The sequence below is a fragment of the Orycteropus afer genome, unplaced genomic scaffold, assembly GCF_000298275.1.
Source record: "Orycteropus afer afer isolate SDZICR_OR568_19922 unplaced genomic scaffold, OryAfe1.0 scaffold00009, whole genome shotgun sequence".
Classification (NCBI taxonomy): Eukaryota; Metazoa; Chordata; class Mammalia; order Tubulidentata; family Orycteropodidae; genus Orycteropus; species Orycteropus afer.
The window spans coordinates 19,161,427-19,180,903 of record NW_006921596.1 but is presented as its reverse complement, the minus strand read 5'-3'; the positions used below and the strand labels follow the sequence as shown (position 1 = coordinate 19,180,903).

Genomic DNA, 19,477 nt, shown 5'->3' with positions numbered 1-19,477 from the left:
ATGGATGGTCAGGGTGGACACTGGGAGAGTGGAAGGATACATGGATGGTCAGGGTGGACACTGGGAGAGTACAGGGATACATGGATGGTCAGGGTAGGCAGGTAGCATAATAGATTAATGAATGGTGAGTGGATGGGTTGGTATCTCCTTGGACAGATGAGTACTTCCATGGGTGAATGGTCAGATGAACAAGTTTATGAGAATAGATGGGCAGGTGAGTGGTGGGTGGATGGGTGGATGAGTAGATTTGGCAGAGAAGGGCAACAGGAATGGAGACAGGCAGAAGGGAGACCTCCCTGAAGGAAGTGGGCCTTGGTCTGGGCCTTGAAAGAAAGACAGGACTTGCTCTTGGGGGAGGACAGCCCCACTGAGGAACAGTAGGAGTGGCCGCTGCTAGTTGAACAGCAGGCCAGCTGCCACAGCCCGGGGTGACCCCCTGCTCTTGGCCCTTCTCACCCCCAGCTGGACGAGGCCCACAATCAGGCTCGCAAGTTGCAGCGGTCGCTGGATGAGCAGACGGAGCAGAGTGAGAACCTGCAGGTGCAGCTAGAGCACCTGCAGTCCAGGTAGGCCCCTGAGTGCAGCCCAGGTGGTGGGAACTGGGCTTCCTGCAGGGAGAGGACTCATAGCCGAGCCACAGAGGCATGGCAGAGAGACTTCCAGCAAAGGAAACCTCCCTGTCAGAGGTGGAGCCCCAAACTAGGGCTAGAAGCAGGGCAGAGGAGGAGGAGGCGATCTGGGCCCACAGGCCAGGATCCTGTCCCCTCCAGGCAGGAAGGGATGGGGCCAAGGACCAGGAAATCAGAGAAGGGGAGGGTGCAGGAAGTCAGAGCAGCTGGGAGCCCTGGAATTGTCTCCTCCAGCAGGCAGGTGGGCGGGTGATGCGAAGGCAGGAAGGACAGACAAAGAGGCCAGGCCCAAGGGATGCAGGCAGTGGGTAGGGCCAATAGGTCTGAGGAGTCATTGACGAGAATCACAGGCTGGGGTGCCAATTGGGATCTGAGGGGTTAAAGGGGCCAGATCTCCACTGCAGACAGGACCAGTCAGCCTCAGTGAGGGTGGACTGGGGAGGGTGGCTGGAGGCCTCTCACCCACACACTGCACCTACCTCCCCTGTTTCTCCCTCAGTGTCTTGTGAAGCCCTATGCTGTCTGTACCCCCCCTCCCATATAGCTAGGAGAGGTCAAAGGACATCAAGTCCAAGCCCCTCCCCACTTCACATTCCAGAAGCCTGGGACGAATCACAGTCACTGCCTGACGGACACTTCTGTCCAGGGCCTGGCCAAGCATTCACCTGCATGCTCTCATTTGGTGAAATCAAGGGGTGCTCTAACCAGCCCAGACTCCGCAGCCAGACTGCCTGGTGGGGGGCAATCCTGGCTCTACACTTAGGAGCTGTGTGCTCTTAGGCCCCTTACTTAACCTGTCTGTATCAGGGTTTAGGTTCTTCTTCTGTCAAATGGGACTGGTAATAGTTCTTGCCTCTTGAATGATATGAGAATTAAATGAGTTGATCCATGCTCATAAAAGTACTTGTTACATAACAAATGCTGAAGAACACTCAGCTGCTGCCATCATCACCATCACCATCACTACCATGACCTCTACCTCCACCACAGTCACCCCTAGGGGGGTGAGGCTAATAGCTGTGTCACATACTGTGCTGCAGGCCTCATGCCCCTTCCATGAGAGAAGGGGAGGGCCGGGTGTTGTGTCTAGGGGGCTGGCAGAAGAGGAAACTGAGGCACAAGAGGACAAGTGCTTCCATGACGAAACGGTGAATGCCAGGCAGGGTCGCCCCCTCTTCCCCAGTGATCTGCCACCTGCCTCTCGTCTAGTGAACGTCGACTGTGTACTGAGATTCTGTGGTGATGCACATGGGCTTTGGGGCCAGACTTAACAACTGTGTGACATGGCCAGCTGAGCCTCAGTATCCCTAACTGCTGAATCAGGGTTGTCGTAGCAACTGCCTGGGATGATGCCTGAGTGGTGTGCAGGGGCCTGGCGTGGCTGCAAGTCAAGCTCTCTGTCTGTCTGGTTCTGCCCCCTCCCGCCTTCCAGTGCATCCCCCCCAAAAGGCTGCTTAGCCTCGAGGCTCCCCCCCCCAGTCTCTGTTGCATTCTTTGGGAGCCATAAACTCCCAAAATGGACAGGGAGGCCTTGTTCAGCCTCTCAAGGGCTTCCGTCAGGAAGGGCGGGGCCCCCAGTTTATTCTCCAACTTTTTGTGCTTTAATGTTCCGGGGAGAGCTCACTAAATCATGATGCAGTAATGCAGGCCCGCGCCTGGGCCCTCCCTGCCCTGTGAATAATTCATCCCTTCCAGTAAGATGCAGCCAGGACTGTAACCAATAGCACAGAACAATTTGTGTAAAAATTGTTCAAGGGGAACCCAATTTGCTGTGTAAACTTTCACCTCAAACACAGTAAAATATTATTTTAAAAAATGAAAATGAAAAAAAGGTGCAGCGAGGGCGGCCACTCTGTGGAAGTGTGAGGGGATGAGAGTTTCTGCTGCCGACTCTTCTCAGAGCCCAAGTGTGCCTTGTAAATTTCGACTGTAGGAATTTTAACATGAGGAAGAACTCGGGCCCTCGGGAGACTGAGCACTTTGTCATTGACGCTGGGAATACAAGAGGCTCACGCCTCCAGCCCCACACTCTGCTTCCTGTGGTCTTCACAGTCAGGCTTGGGGTTCAGATCCCAGCAGTGCGACCTTGAACCAGAGCCTTCTCCGTAAGCCCCCAGTCCACTCCTGAACCAGCTGCTTGAGTTCAAAGCCCAGCCCTATTCCCATCATCTATCTGTGTGATGCTGGGTAAATTACCCAACTTTTTGTGCCTCGGTTTCCCCAGCTGTAAGGTGGGTTCACAGTAGCACCTCCTCCAGTTAAGGGGCTACTTGGAGGATTCTGTGAGATGAAGGGGTGTATGTTAAAGGTTTAGCTGGGGGAGGCGTAGCTGCTGGCAGCAGCAGCAGCGCATCAGGGAGGCAGTGGGGCTAGATTCCAGCTCTGAACCCCTCTGCCACTCCCTGCCCCCAGGCTCCGCAGGCAGCAGCAGAACGCCCCTCTGTTTGGGAAGATCCGCAGTGCTCGCTTTGGAACCGAGGAGGCCGGGGACGGAGCCAGTGACCTGGACGAGGACGAGGACCTGCAGATCCAGGTGGCCTAGAACTTCGAAGGCTGGGCTGCAGCCGCAGGTGCCCCGACACCCAGGCTGACCACCCTTGGGAACTGAGGCAGCTGCCCGCACTCACTCTGGACAGATCCTGCCCCTGCCACAGACGACTTCCTTCTCTCCCGGGATAGGCATTGGCAGTGCTGCACCCCAGCACTCTGAGGAAAAGAAGCCACAGCTACACTATATACAATTTATATGTATATGTGCCTGGGGAGCTTGGGCCTGTTATAAACACAGGACCACTCCAAGGCCCAGTCCAGGTGCCCTACCCGCCCAGGGCCCTCTGAGGAAGTGGGGGCATGGCGATGGGGGGCTGTGCCTAACACAGTGTGTCAACCCCAGCGTTTTGTAATAAATGGAGTTCAGGTTCTCAAGGCGGAGTCCTGAGAGTGCCAGGGGCAGGCAGGGGGTAAGGGGGGAACAGCAGTCACTTGTGTCTGGTGCTGAGCTGCGGTGCAGGAATGTGGAGCGACTTAATAAAAGAATGCATGTGAGAAGGAATGAATAAGTGGTGTGTGGGCTGCAGAATGGTCGGGAACCAGCTCCTGTGTGAGAGGGAGGAGCAAGTACCAGGCACGTCGGATCTGGAAAACAGCATGCTTCAATTCAGGACACACAGACTCTGGCACCTGATGACCTGCATTCAAATCTCTGCTCTGCCTGCACAACCTTAGGAAAGTTACTTGCCCTCTCTGAGCCTCATTTTCTCCACCCGCATGTTTGATGTCTCAGAGTCATGTCATGACAATGAGTTGAATTAATCCTGGTGTTTAGTAAAGGTGGTTGTTAGCTACCATCAAGTCTGCCCCCAACTCATATGACCCCATACACAAGGGAATGAAGCGCCCAGTCCTGCACTGGCCCCGTGATTGGCTGTGGATCGGACTGCTGGGATCCGTAGGGTTTTTATTGGCTGATTTTTGGAGGTGACTCTCAAGGCCTTTCTTCCTCCATCTTAGTCAGGAAACCACTGAAGCTGGTTCAGCATCCTAACAGCACACAAACCCCCACTGACAGGCGGTGGGTGTGCATGAGGGGCACTGGCTGGGAATTGAATGTGGGTCTCCTGCATGGAAGGCAAGAGTTCCAGCACTGAACCACCACTGCCTCCCTGACAGAGGTTCAAAATGAGAACCAAACCCACAGCCATCGAGTTGATTCTAACTCCATAGGACATAGTGACCCTATAGAACAGGGCAGAACTGCCCCACAGAGTTTCCAAGGCTGTAAATCGTTACAGAAGCAGACTGCCTCATCCACTGCTAGTGGATTCGAGCCTCTGACTTTTGGGTTAGCAGCTTTAACCATGGTGCCACCAGAGCTCCAGTAAAGTTGAGTCTTCGTCAAAGTACCTGAAGGCATGCCCTGGACAGGAGGGATTCGCTAGGTGGGTTCTGCCTGAGGGAATGCAGTTCAGGTGACAGGTGAACAATTACCCAGAGGCAGGTATGGACAATAAATACTAAATCCTTTCATCTTTTCCCCAGCTCCTGGAGTGAAATTATATTTTATTTTTTATATTTAATGTGTCAATCTTCTATAACCAGCAGATTTATATTAAATCTGGTGGAAATGGTTATAAAAACAGCATTTTTGACTTTTCAAAGTTGAGGTGGCATTTACCATTCTGATCAGATGCTTCAGGCGAGTTATCAGCACTGGGCCACTTTCTGCAGAAGGAGGCGCTAGCATGGTCCTAGTGTGGGAATGGTGGCCACTTACCCATGTCCGGTGTGTACAGGGAGGGTCCAGGCTCTGAGCAGGAGCCTGGTGCCAAAGAGAATCTAAATTCAGTTGATAAAGGAGCTGCACTAAGTGACTTCTTCTATGTGGCCCAGTCGTCAGGGACCTCTGAAGCTAGTCTTAGGGCCCAGTGGGTGTCACAAGCCTTGAGGCTGACGGGTGGGAGCTGGGGAGAGGCAGCTTCAGGAGCCCAGCCGGGGCTAATGGACACGGGTGCAGAAAACTCCCTGTCACTTAGAACAATACTAGTAATAGTGGGGTCTGCTGCCACAGCAACAAGGCCCCAGTCCCCCTCCTGGGCATGGAATAAGGAAAGAGGAGGCGAGACACGACCATGAGGACCCCACCTCACCACAGAGCCATCGGAAGAGGGCCTCGGGAAGAAGACATTTCCTGCCAAGGGTCTTTTTGTCTTCTTTACCAAACAGGAAGGTGCCCCCAGAACAGGCTGAAATGCTGCCCTTTGACCCTCAGGAGCCAGGCCTTTGCTGACAGCAGGCGTGAGAGCTTCCTTCCCAGGCCTGAGGCTGAGCTGACATTCCCAGACATAGAACAGACCTCATCCAGCATGGCTATTCCCCAGACACCCTGGCACCTCTGGGGAGATAGTGTCAAGCAGGGGCCTCATTCCAGGTGGGGCCAGCTCCTGAGAATGTCAGAAAGGACAGTGTCCAGCCTCCAACATCCATTGGATAAGAGAACACCGAGGTCTCAGGAGCAGAGGGACAGTCGCAGACACAGGGCTTGATGATGACTTGGGCCTGGAATACACGCTCCTCCCTGCTCACTGGCCTTCCATAGCTCCCCTTTGTTGTTGTTGTTGTTATGTGCTGTTGAGTTGGACCCGACTCATAGCGACCCCTCCTTGGGTTTCCGAGGCAGTATCACTACAGAAGTAGATTGCCCAACCTTCCTTCCAAGGAGTGGCTGGTGGGTTTGAACTGCCAGCCTTCTGGTTAGCAGTCAAGTGCCTTAGGCATTATGCTACCAGAGCTCCCTGGCTCCCCTTTACCTACAGCAAAATCACACAGTGGCCATGGTCATGGTGGCAGCATCTACCAATAGCAGTGTTAGCCTTGGCTAACATGATACTTAGGAAAAAAAAAAATTAATGCATTACTAAAAAAATAAGAGGTCTTCCCATAAAAATACGGATTTCTGTCTCTTGAAAAATCAGAATCCATGGGCCACAGTCTGCTGAGTGGTAGCTGTTCCCTGATATTGGGCCCAGGCACCATAGTGCACTGCAGTCCCCACCACTCCCTACAGCCCGACTCTGAGTCCACCTCACTCATTTCTCTTTCTGCCCAGGCCCTGGAGGTATTGGAGGTTTTTCCCTCTGACCTAGTCCAGTGTCTCTGAGCAGGAGAGGAAACTGACAAGAGGGGTGCTGGCTGCTCAGAGTTTGTGAGAGTCAGGCCAAGGACACATGGCACTCCCCTGGCCCAGGCTCCTCATCACTACAGCAGTGACTGCCCAGATCGGTTAACATTTACTGCCCTACACCCTGTGCCTCCCATGAATCTCACTGACTATTCCCAACAGCCTTGGGAGGTGGAGACTGCCATCCCCATTTCACACTGAGGGCCAGAGACTCAGAGGCAATAAAGAACTACCCCCAGGTCACAAGCTGGTTAGCGGGAGGTCAAGATTCCAGTTCAGACAATCTAAGGCCAGAACCCAGACTCCTGCTTATGACCCCCACCCCCACCCCAGCTGGCCCCTGCAAAGCACGTCCCTATGTGGCTGTCTCCTCCCTGTCCTCCACTGCAATCTCTACAGACTGTCTCATCAGTTACCCAGAATGGCCCTTTCCCCATTAAAGTCCCACCAGCCCTTCAAAGCTTAGCCTGCTTGGCTCACTCTAGATAGAGTGTGAGTTGTCAGCTTGGTGCTCTTGCCCCACCAGCAGCTCCTGGAGGGCAGAGCATCTTCTAGCAGCCAGGAGAGTGCCCTGAGTATAGTAGCATTTTCAACTGTTGGAAGGAAGAACAGAGGGAGGGAGGGAGGACAGAAGGGAAGGTGGGTGGGTGGGAAGGTGGAAGCAGTTGTCAGATCCACCACCTCTACCCCAAATGAAGTACCTGCCAACGGGTCCTAGACCAGCCTTTCTACTGGTCAGCTGAGTCTTCCTCCTTGAGCAGTTGTAGCAGCCTAGGGGCAGTGATGCCAGGGCCCCTCCCTCCTCACAGGCCTCGGTGCCCAGGCAGACTGGACAGCCGGCCGGGTCAAACACCACCCCACCCAGCCTCTCTTCCCCTGCAGGGTAAAGGCCAAGGAGCCCCCAGACTCTGTCTGGAAGCACAGGTTCCACTCACCATCCAGACAAGGTTGTCTTGCCCACCCTGAAGGCACGAGGCAGCTCCTTGGCTTCCCTACTTTGAAATCCATGCCCAGGTATAAGCCTTCCACATCCCAGTCCTTAGACAAACCCGGCTGCTGGCCTGAGCCTGGTTGCTGGCTGGCTGTGTATTTTCTGGCACGCTCCTGTCCCTCTCTGGCCTTTAGTTTCCCCATCTGCTAAATGAGTACAGGAGCCCTGGTGGCATAACTGTTAAGCACTCAGCTGCTAACCGAAAGGTTGGCAGTTTGAACCTACCCAGCAGCTCTAATAAATTAAAGAAAGATTACAGCCAAAAAACCCTGTGGGATAATTCTACCCTGTCTAAACGAATCAGAATGGGCTCTATGAGTTGCAATTGACTTGTCGGCACCTAGTAACAACAAAATGGACATAGTGGTGGCAAGTGAGTATCCAAGTCCACACCAAGTAGCACCTCTTCTACTGTTAGTATGTTTTCCTGGCTTTCTCTATTGCTCTGTATCCTCTCCCAAGACCCCAATGCCTTGTCTGCCTGGGGGCCTGTAGGCGAGTAGGTGGGGGGATGGGAGTCAGAGGTAGTGCCTGGGAAACCAGCTGCAACTTTTAGCCCCCTCCCTGCCACCTGACTCCTCTGTCTGCTAATTGCAGGGTTGCAACTTGCCAGCTGCCTCCCAGGCCCCAGGTGAGTGCCTTCTAGTGGATCAGAGGCTCCCTGGAAAAGTCTCCCAGTCGTCCTCTGGCCCCACAGACCCAGCTGGGCCGGGGAGGGACCATGGGAGGGTTTCCATGGTGCCCAGACTCCCCCTACCCTGAGGGGGCAGCCTGGAAAGGTGTAAATGTGAAGTCTCCCTCCACAGCTCCCCTGTTCCCCAGGCCGCCCTAGACTTTGAGTCTGCTCCTGCTGCCTTGCCCCTGCTCAAGAACTAGCCATGGCTCCTCAGTGCTGGACAAATCAAGTCCCCGCCTCCACATCCTGGAACATGGGGTGCTCCAGGCTCTGGCCTTTCAGCCCAAGATATTATCAAATTATCCTGGTGTGGATTCAGCTATACCTTGCGAGACAAGAGGCACCACTTCTCTGAGCCTGTTTCCATATGTGTAACATGGGGATGCTGCAATGGGGGCTGAGAAGGACAAGCGTCAAGCCCCCAGCACACGGCTCAACACCCAGTACAGTCACTGCTTGTACACTTTGTCCATTACGACTGTGTAGTAGACCAGTTGTCCAACCACAGGAAAGTAAGCCAACATTGGGACAGGAACTTTATCTAGGATGTGACTCTATCTGGTTAGACGAGACACCTCATTGGCCACACTCAAGCCCCCTACCCTCAAATCAATCCTCAGAAACTTCCATCTGGTCACTGCCCAGGTGCCCAAAAACCAAAATCTAAACTCATTGAGCTCTAATTGAATTCTGACTCATAGTGACCCTATAGGACAGTGTAGAATCTATAGACAGAGTAGGGTTTTCAAGGCTATAAATCTTTATGGAAGTGGACTGTCACATCTTTCTGCCACAGAGTGGCTGGCGGATTTGAGCTGCTGACCTTTTGGTTAGCAGCCCAGTCCTTAACGACTGGGCTACTATGGCTGCTCCCCCAGTTGCCCATGACCTTAATTCCAGAAGAGGATGATGACTTGGGAGGGGGGTGGGGATTAACACTTAGAGAGCAAAAGCACCTTTGTCTGTTCCTAGACCACCACCCCAGCCCCCTCAACCCCACTCCCGCTGGTTGATAAACTGGTCAGGTGTGTAACAAAATCCCTTGGGAATTTGGCTGGTGAGAATTCTTTATCAGATAAAGTTTATCTGATCACCTGATCCCCAAGGGGCAAACTGAGGAAGCTGGCAAGCGAAGGAGGGTGGGAGGAGAGAAAGAAAAAGGGGCACCGCGCCAGGCAGTCTGTCTCTGTGCTTTCATTTGACGACAGCCCAGAGATCACAGTTACTATCCCACTTGTTGTCAGGTGCCATAGAGTCAGTTTCCATTAAAGTCCCACCAGCCCTTCAAAGAGGATAACAGAACACACTGCCCGCTCCTGCGCCATCCCCACAGTCCTTGCTGTGCTCGGGCCCATCGTAGTAGCCACTGTGTTGACCCATCTCATTGAGGGTTTTCCCCTTTCTCATTGACCAGCTACTTCACTTAGCATGATGTCCTTCTCCAGGGACTGGTCTGTCTTGAAAACATGTCCAAAGTGTGAGAAGTGAAGTCTTGCTCTCCTCTCTCCTGAGGAGCATTCTGGCTGTATCTCCTCCAAGATTAGTTCACTCTTCTAGCCGTCCATGGTACAATCAATATCCTTTGCCATCACCACAATTCAAACACATCAGTTCTTCTGGGGTCGTCCTTGTTCATTGTCCAGCTCTCACAAGCATATGAGTCTATGGAAAAGATCAGGCTCACCTCAGTCTTCAAAATGACATCTTTGTGCTCTTTAACGCTATAAAGAGGTCTTTTGCAGCACATTTGCCCAGTGCAATACATTGTTTGATGTCTTGATTGTGGATCCAAGTAAAATGAAATCCCTGACAACTTCAATCTTTTCTCCACTTATTATAATGTTGCTGATTGGTCCAGTGGTGAGGGATTTTGTTTTCTTTGTTGAGGTTCAACCCATACTGAAGGCTGTAGTCTTTGATCTTCAGCAATAAGTGCTGCAAGTCTTCCTCACTTTCAGCAAGCAAGGCTGTGTTGTCTGCATACTGCAGGTTGTTAGTGAGTCTTCCTCCAATCCTGATGCTGCATTCTTCTTCATATAGTCCAGCTTCTCAGATTATTTGCTCAGTTTACAGATTGAATAAACGTGGTGAAAGGATACAGCCCTGGTACATACTTTTCCTGATTTTAGACCACACATTATTCATTTTCCTGTTTGAACAGCTACCTTTTGGTCTGTGTACAGGCTCCTGATGAGCACAAATATGTGTTCTGGAATTTCTATTCTTTGCAATGTTATCCATAATTTGTTATGACCCACACAGTTGAATGCCTTTTCATAGTTAATAAAACACAGGTGAACATCTTTCTGGTATTCTTTGCTTTTACCCAAGATCCTTTTGATGTCAGCAATGATATCCCTTGTTCTACATCCTCTTCTGAATCTGACTTGAATTTCTGGAAGTTCCCTGTAGATTTTTAGCAAAATTTTACTTGCATGTGATATTAGTGATATTATTCGATAATTTCCACATTCTGTTGGATCACCTTTCTTTGGATGGGCATAAATATGGATCTCTTTCAGTCACTTGGCCAGGTAACTATCTTTCAAGTTTCTTGGCATAAATGAGTGAGAGCTTCCAGAGTTGCATCCATTTGTTGAACATCTAGTGGGTATTCCGTCAATTCCTGCAACTTTGTTTTTCCAAAACACTCCTTCAGTGCAGCTTGGACTTCTTCCTTCGATACCATTGGTTCTTGATCGTATGCTATCTTCTGAAATGGTTGAATTTTGACAATTCTTTTGGTACAGTGACTGTGTATTCTTTCCATCCTCTTTTGATGCCTCCTGCATCATTCCACATTTTGCCCATAATTCCTCACTGTTGCAACTCAAGGATTGGATTTTTTCTTCAATTCTTTCTGCTTGAGAAAAGCCAATCATGTTTTCTCTTTTGATTATCTGACTCCAGATCTTTGCACATTTCTTTATTATAATACTTTACTTTGTCTTCTTGAGAAGCCCTTTGAAATCTTCTATTCAGCTCTTTTATTTCATCGTTTCTTCCATTCCCTTTAGCTACTCTCCATTCAAAAGCAAGTTTCAGAGTCTCTTCTAACATCCATTTTGGTCTTTTCTTTCTTTCCTATCTTTCTGCTTTCTTCACGTATGGTGTTCTTGATGTCATCCCACAGTCCATCTGGTCTTCGGTCACTGGTGTTCAATGTGGCAAATCGAGTCTTCAGATGGTCTCTAAGTTCAGATGGAAAGTATCCAAGGTCGTATTTGGCTCTTAGGGACTTGTTCCAATTTTCTTCAGCTTCAGCTTCAACTTGCACTTGAGCAATCGATGGTCTGCTCCACAGTCGGCCCCTGGCTTTGCTCTGACTGATGATATTGAGTTTCTCTATCCTCTCTTTCCACAGATGTAGTCAATTTGATTCCTGTGTATTCCACCTGACAAGGTCCATGTGTATAGTCACCACTTATGTTGTTGAGAAAATGTATTTGCAAGAAATAAGTCACTAGTCTTGTTTGCAAAATTCAATAACAAGGCCCTATTCTCCAACTAACAATGCTGCTTCTCTGTTTCCAGTTTTCACATTCCAATCACCAGGAATTATCAGTGCATCTTGAGTGCATGTTTGGTCAATGTCAGACTGTAGAAGTTGGTCAAAATCTTCAATTTCTTCACCTTTGGCTTTAACGGTTAGTGTGTAAATTTGACTAATAGTCGTATTAACTGGTCTTCCTTGTAGATATGTGGCTATTATCCTATCACTAACAAACAGCATTGTATTTCAGGATAGAACCTGAAATGTTCTTTTTGACAATGTATGGGACACCATTCTTCTTCAATTTGTCATTCCCAGCATAGCAGACCCTATGATTGTCTGATTCAAAATGACCAAAACCATTTCATCTCACTAATGCCTAGGGTATCGATCTTAATGTGTTCCATTTCATTTTTGATGACTTCTAGGTTTCCAACATTCATACTTCGTACATCCCATATTCCCATTTTTATTAAAGGATGTTTGCAGCTGTTTATTTTCAGTTTGAGTCATGCCACATCAGCAAATGAAGATCTCAAAAGCTTTACTCCATCCACATCATTAAGATAAACTCTACATTGAGGAGGCAGCTCTTCCCTAGTCATATTCTGAGTGTCTTCCAACCTGAGGGGCTCATCTTCTGGCACTATGCCAGACAATGTTCCATCTGTTCATAAGGTTGTCAGTGGCTAATTTTCTTGGAAGTGGACTACCCTCTTCCTTTTTCCTAACCTGTCTTAGTCTGGAATCTATCCACCATGGGTGACCCTGCTGGTATTTGAGAAACTGGTGGTACAGTTTCCAGCATCACTTTACAGGTGAGAGAACAAAGGATGAGTCCTTCAGCAGTTTCCTAAGGTTGTACACCAAGTGAGAAGCCAGATTTGCATGCGGGCCACTGCTATCCAGAGCCAATGCTGCTAACCACCACCCCAGTGGCTTAGGTGCACTTGGACCCCCTCAGAGGTCTACAAGGGCTGAGTGGGGTCCCTTTCCACAGCTTCCTTTCAGACCCTCTTCTGCATTCATTGGTTCCAGTCCGCTGGTCCTTCTACTTCTCCAAGCCCTAAGCCGATTCCTGCCTTGGGGCTTCCAGGCCTGCTGTCTCTTCTGCCAGGAAACCTCTCTCTTTTCTTCATATCCTATCTCATTTTAAATGTCGCTTATTTTTGCAGATGGCATCACCATTTGTAATTGCAGATCTATTCACCTGGCTCGTGCTGACTTCCCAGTCCCTCCGTATACTGTACGTTCCCAGAATCTGTGTTTTTTTATTCACCTTGATCCATCCCAGCACCTACTGTCACACTAAGCATTTGATGAATGGATGGATGAACAGATGAACAACCAAGAAAATGAATGAATGAACACATGAACAAAAGAAGGAGTAAAGGAATGAATGAATGACCTTCCGTGTGCCCTCTCAGGCCCCTGCTCTAGGCACCCTTAGGCCAGCCCCAGAGATTTGGGTCCATCAAAGGCAGGAGATGGAATTATAAACTAGGGCAGGCAAATGGACTGTGCAAAGTTTTTTGAGAGGAAACTCAAAGATGCAGTGCTATTAAAAATTGATATTTCAATGAGATAATCCCTCTCTTAGGCTTTTAATTGATTGTCTAAAAAGCCTTCCTCTGTTGTTGTGCTTCTTTACTTGCAGGGACCATTAATTTTTTTATGGACCATCAAACCTGGAGAGAGTGGGAAGGCTGCCACTTGGCCGATTCAAAAACAGTAACCACGGCACCAGGGACCAACACCTGGGGGGGCAGGCCAGGAGAGTGGGCATGGTCGTGGAGCTGGCCTTAGCTCTGGACATGGCAGCATAGGGCTGACCCCCCTGAACAAGAAGGGAAGCCCCTGCATGCCCAGGATACACACACACCCCGGCCCCAGCCCCCACAGACGGACTTCACGATGTGAAGAGGAGCAGAAGGTAAGGTCCATGAAGGCAATGGGACCCCCAGCTGCAAGGGAGAGTCTCACTCTGGGAGCTGGGACTTCTGGGTCCCAGGCCCTCCTTGCCACTGGTGGTCAGTTCCTTACCACCTCCTGGCCTCTGTACCCATCTGTCCTTCACAGGGTGGGGCTAGAGGTGGACAAGGAGGAGAGGTTAGTGGGAGTTGGACCTCCAGGTTCTGCCACTTCACCTCTCTGGGTCTCCATTTCCCCGTATGTCCAGTGGAGGTGATGCCACCTGCCTTGGGGGCTGTCCTTGAGGGCCGAGCACAGCCTGGTGTCCGGTGTTTGTGGTAAGTGGCTGCCCTTGCCCACACTGCTGTTGATCTCAGCATCTTTCACTCTGGCTCTGTGGGCGTCCCTCAGATCTTTGCTCCTCCGCAGGGTGACCTTGGCCACCTCCTTTCTCTTCCCTTTCTGGATGGCCCTGAATCAGCCCCCAGGCTCTGCTGCGGGCTGGTGGCCACAGAGGTGCTCGGTGTGCACCTGTCTGCCGGGTCTCTGGCTTATTACGGTGACAGCATCTGCTTCTCCTCCACCCCATTCATCCATCTCTGTGAGGCAAACAGACAGACTCAAGAGGCCCCAGATTGTCCCTGGCTACATCGACAGTGGGCCAGGAGTGGCTGGGCTGACCCCCAACCCTTTCTTAACAGACTTGCTCCTACACTGGCTGCCCCCACTTTCTCTCTGCTGTTCAGTGCCAGTGTCTCTTCTTTCCTAGGAGGGAGAGATGTCATGTCACATGCAGGGCTGGCTTCATGGCCTCATCTGTGGACAGAACAAGCAATGTTTTACCTAAACAGGTCTGACTCTCATAAAGTGAATACATGGATGCCACAGAACAGATGACGTAAAATTAGTTAGAATGATCTGTGTATCTCAGAATAGCTTTTGGTCAACATGTATTTTTTTCCCCCAGGCATTGGATATTAAAGGTACAACTACTTTGATCTTTTGGACATTTTTTTAAAAAGGCTTCCTCTGTGGGGGCTCGAGTATCTATCTTCAGAGGGCGAGAAGGTAGAAGTCACCTGCAAGGGTGAAAACGCAGCAAAAACAGAGACCCTTGACTCTTACAAATCTGTGCTAGAGAAGTCTGCAAGCAGGTGTACTGTGTAAGGACTTGTGGGTACAAATGTCTCGCCACATGAGTGTGCAGGGGGCCTATTGTGGCCTGGTTTATCAAAGCAAAAATAGAGACAGCTAACTGGCCAGCGGTCAGGGGCTGTGAAATAAATGATGTGCGTTTCTCCAGAGGGATGCTGGACAGTCAGCAAAATCGATCTTGTTGAAGAAGAATGAGTGAGTGCGAAATCAGGTTTGAACAGAGTGCACAGCTCAGGCCCGGCTGTCGCTCTGTATATGTGGGAACAAGAACCGACACCTCAATGGCAGCCCTGGCTATGTCTCAGGGGCTGGGTTAGTGGTCGCTGCCAGCCCTGTCCACTGCCCTCCATGTCCCCTTCCACCACTCTAGGCCAAACCATATCACCTCTGTCCTGCAAGATTGGCCCTCACTTCTGGTCTTGCACTTCCAAATCCATGCAAGATTAGCCCTCGCTTCCTGTCTTGTATTCCCAAATCTATCAAGGCTTCCCTATCTATTCTCCACTAGCAGCCAGAGGAATTTTTTTTTTTTCAGTGCAAATTGGATCCTAACCCCCTTTCCTTTTTAAAACCTTTGACTGTCTTGTTTCTCTTAACATGGAGGCCAAGCCCTTGAGGCCAAGACCCCACGTGGCCAGCCTCATTGAGCACTGTGCTTGTTCTCTTCCTTCCATGCTCTAGCCACTCTGGCCTCCTATCAGGCTCTTCTACAGGCTGGTCTCTCTTCTGCCACAGGACCTTAGCACATGCAGTTCCCTCAGCCTGCAACATTCTCCCTCCCCTCTGGATCTGGTTAACTCATCCTTTCACTCTCACTTTGTAATCACTTCCTGGGTAAGTCTTCCCAAATGGGTGAGGTCTCCTCTTAGCTCTTCTAGCCCCAGGTAGCCCCTTTCTCTCCTTCTCTGCCCTTGTCACCATTGCACATGCAACCGTGAGTTCTTCAGTCGATGTCCGTCTCTTTCATTAGACCATGAACTCCTCAAGGACATGGGCTGTTCCTTCTGGCCCCTGTGTTTTCAGTGCCCAGTGCCTGGCACAAAGTAGGTGCTCGGATGTTGGTTGAATGAATCAATGAACGAGTGGGGATGGGAGGCTGGTCCCCTCCCTGCTGGCTGGCACACCTGTCCAGCGGGCAGTTGTCAGCCTGCAATCAGCACATCACACACGGGCTCAGGAAGGCAGCCCGGGGAGAGGCACTGGCTAGGAGGCCGAGCCGGAATGTCGTGTCAAGGGCCTCCTTCCTGCAAGCTGCTCTCTGTGTCCATCGGAAATCACCCCTTGCCCGGCCTCTTTGGGCGGAAGCAAAGGGAGTGAGGGGCCCATCTCCTTCCTCTCCACACTCCCTTCCTGGTCAGTCCCCTTTGATGTGAAAGTTCCTAGGAAGGCTGGTTTGTGTCACTGTCAAGCCAGGGGAGGGAGACAGGACAGGCCAAGTCTTAATTAGCAAGCTGGCCCAGATCTCAGGGCTCCTGTATGGCTGAGGGGTCCCAGGCTCTCCCCAGTGCCAGTCACTCATCAACATCATCTGAAAAGAATCCACCAATTGAATCTGCAACAGAGTTGCCTGGATTCTGGGGACCCCTCAAGGCTCCGGATTTCATCTCTGGGTCAGTGTCTGTCAAGTCTATCTTCTTCCCAAGAGCAGACTGGGACTGTGTGGAGCTTGCAGGAGGGCCCCAAGGAGCTGACATGGCTTCGGGTACCTGTCCTTCTAGATTAGGTCAAGATCCCAAAACATACAGATTCAACAGCCACCAGTTCAGGTCCTGGTGTGGCTGTGTCCTCTTGAGCGGAATCTTTCCACTTACTGGGGCTCAGTTTCTCTACCTATGAAATGGGGATAGCCAGGAGGGTTACTGTGAGAACTGAATGAAACAGTAAATTGTTTTCCCAGAAAGGGACACATATCACACATTGAGCAGCTCCACAAGAAAGCAGCTCTCTGTTCAGGCCTCTTTTCACCCTCTGGCTGCTACAAGGAACAAGTCTTAGATAGGTGGCAGGATGGTTAAACACTTCTCTCCCACTTGCTGATCTCCCCAGTACTCAAAACACTTGCTGCTGTGGAGTCGGATCTGACTCACAACGACCCCTCCTTGGGTTTCTGAGGTGGTATCTCTACAAAAGTAGGTTGCCCAATCTTCCTTCCGAGGAGTTGTTGGTGGGTTTGAACCACCAGCCTTCTTGTTAGCAGTCAAATGCCTTAGGCGCGACGCCACCAGAGCTCCCGATCTCCTCAGAGCTTTTTCTTAAATAATAATATTTTATTGTGTTTTCTATGAAAATTTACACAGCAAACCAGGTTCCCATTTGACAGTTTCTGTACAAATTGTTCAGTGATGTTAATTACATTTTTCACCATGGGTCAGCCTTCTCTTTAATTGCATTCTGGTTGTTCTTCCCATCCTCCTTAGGGCACTTGAAGCAGGCGGTGCTGGCCAGGAGAAACTTGATGTGCTTGTTTTATTTTCCGGATATTTTATTTATACAGATTTGTGCTTGAGACAAAGAAAAAACATGAGTGACTTAAAGAAAGGTATTAAGCAAATACCAGTACAAAAGATGCTTGACTGTGGCAAGAATCACAAAGTGATTAGAGTGTCTAAGGCTTGGGAAATACTGTTGTAATGTGGACAAAAGTACTTTGAAAAGCCATCAAGTGATGTACAAATACGTAGTGGGGTGGGGTAAATGGAAGGTCAATGTCAGAGAAAGGCTTTGCATCAGGGGAAAATTCTCAGGCTTGAGTGGCTAAGGCCCAGAGATCTTATTTTACTTATTTTGTTGTTGTTGGCCAAAACATACACCAATTCAACAGTTTCTACAGGTACAATTCAATGACACTGGTTACAATCTTCAAGTTGTACAAGTATTCTCACTCTCCTTTTCTGAGTTGTTCCTTTCCCATTAACATAAACTCAGTGCCTCCAAAGTTTCCTATCTAATCTTTGGAGTTCCTGTTGTCAATTCCATCCCATGCAGATAGATCTTAAAACAGCACAGGGCTCAAGGCAGACATTCCTAACTAGTTAAGCTAAACCATTGTTTGTTTTTAGGAAGAGTTTAGGGGATATTTTTGGTTTAAGGTTTAAAGATTATCTCAGGACAATAGTTTCAGGGATCAATCCAGCTTCCACAGCTGCAGAAAGTCTGGACTCTATGAGAATGAAATTCTGTTCTGCTTTTTCCCCCTTTCGATCAAGATTCTTCCACAGAGTCAAACCAAAAACCAAAATCACTGCCCTTGAGTCGGATCTGACTCACAGCGACCCCTGCTTGGGTTTCAAGGCAGTATCACTACGGAAGTAGATTGCCCAATCTTTCTTCCAAGGAGTGGCTGGTGGGTTTTCATAGACTAGAGAGTATTACTAATGATGACTTAAAAACAGTAACAAACAATAATAAGCACCTACGTTCTATGTGCCAGGCAGTGGGGAGATGATGGCAAAAATGGTATTTCACTGAACACCATTGTTCTCATTTCCAGGGAAGGAAACTGAGGCTCCTTATGGTGAAGGATCTTGTGATAGAGGTGAGATTGTTTCCCGGGCACCTGCCTTGCCTCTGTCTTTAGTTAGGATTTATAATGTCTGCGGATGCTCCCTCCTGTCTTCCTCCTCCCAAAAGACACTTGGGTTAAGTTCCTAGACCTGGGCTGCCCTCTGTACCTAGGAGGTAATCAGAATCAGTATGTCCCCTCACACCCCAAATATCCCCACTGGAGAAGGTGTGGGAGGGAGGTGGAATGAATCATACCCCTTTAACTTAAAGGAACAGATTTTGTACTTAAAACATATTTTTCATTGCAAAAGCTATACATGGCCATTGTGGAAAATTTGGAAAACCAATAGACAAAACAGAAGGAAGTTTTTTAAATACTATGGACAATTTGCTCAGGACCCATTTGCTCAGGAGCTGGCAAGCTACACCCTGTAACACCATCCTCATCTAGCCTCCCCTAGTGCTAAAGGAACCCTGCTAGCACAATGGTTCAAGTGCTTGGCTGGTAACCAAAGGTTGGCGGTTCCAATCCACCAGTGACTGCAGGAGAAAAGATCTAGCAATCTGCTCCTGTAAATATCACAGCCCAGGAAACTCTAGGACAGTTCTACTCTGTCCTATAGGGTTGCTATGAGTTGGAATCAACTCAGTGGCAAAGAACAACCGTAGCCAAAAGGTTGGTAGTTTGAATCCATCCAGTGGCACCTCAAAAGAAAGACAGACTTGGCTATCTGCTTTGGCAAGGTCACAGCCTTGAAAATTCTATACAGCACAGTTCTGTGCAGCTTAGGGGGCTGCCACGAGGCAGAGTCAACTGGTTTGTTTTTTGTTTTCAGTGCTTGGTGGAGAGGAGAGCATTCACTCCTAGATTTGGGGGCAATTCTGGTCCCAGGCACCTCATGACTTTAAATATGAGGGGGCTGAGGTTTTGGGAGGCAAAACAACTTGCTGATGTTGTCACAGTCAGATGGAAGGCAGGCTGGGGCTGGGACAAACCCTCCAATTTGCTTATGAGGCCTTTCTCCCTGCCCACAGCCAAGGGTTGAATGTACATCTACAGTGCAACTTCTCAGTTCAGACTTGAAATCGGACCTTGAGGAGGGTTCTCGAGCGGTATTTTGTGAACACTTGATTTTCGGTAGCTCATGAATGAAATAGGTCTGTTTCATATGTGATATAGAATATACTTGTGTTTGTTATAAATATATCATATGAGCTTCAACTGAAGTATCATAGCTTATATAAAAATTAAGTCAAAATGGATCATGGATTTCAATGTGAAACAAAACTACAGAGCATAGTTGTTGTTTGCCGTAGAGTCAGCCCCGGCTCATAGCGACCCCTCCTTGGGTTGCCAAGGCAGTATCACTACAGAAGCAGATTGCCCAGTCTTCCTTCCGAGGAGTGACTGGTGGGTTTGAACCGCCAGCCTTCTGGTTAG

At 49.5% G+C, this 19,477-nt stretch overlaps 1 protein-coding gene across 1 annotated transcript in view; it reads left to right on the top strand.

Annotated features, from left to right (window-relative positions):
* The window catches only part of CCDC102A (coiled-coil domain containing 102A), a 16,852-nt gene extending 13,681 nt beyond the window's left edge, over positions 1-3,171 (top strand). Inside the window, exons 7-8 of the mRNA XM_007947486.2 lie at positions 463-566; positions 3,042-3,171. Of these exons, the coding sequence (XP_007945677.1) occupies positions 463-566; positions 3,042-3,171 (234 nt within the window). The remainder of the gene's footprint in view (positions 1-462; positions 567-3,041) is intronic.
* Positions 3,172-19,477: the final 16,306 nt, after the last annotated feature.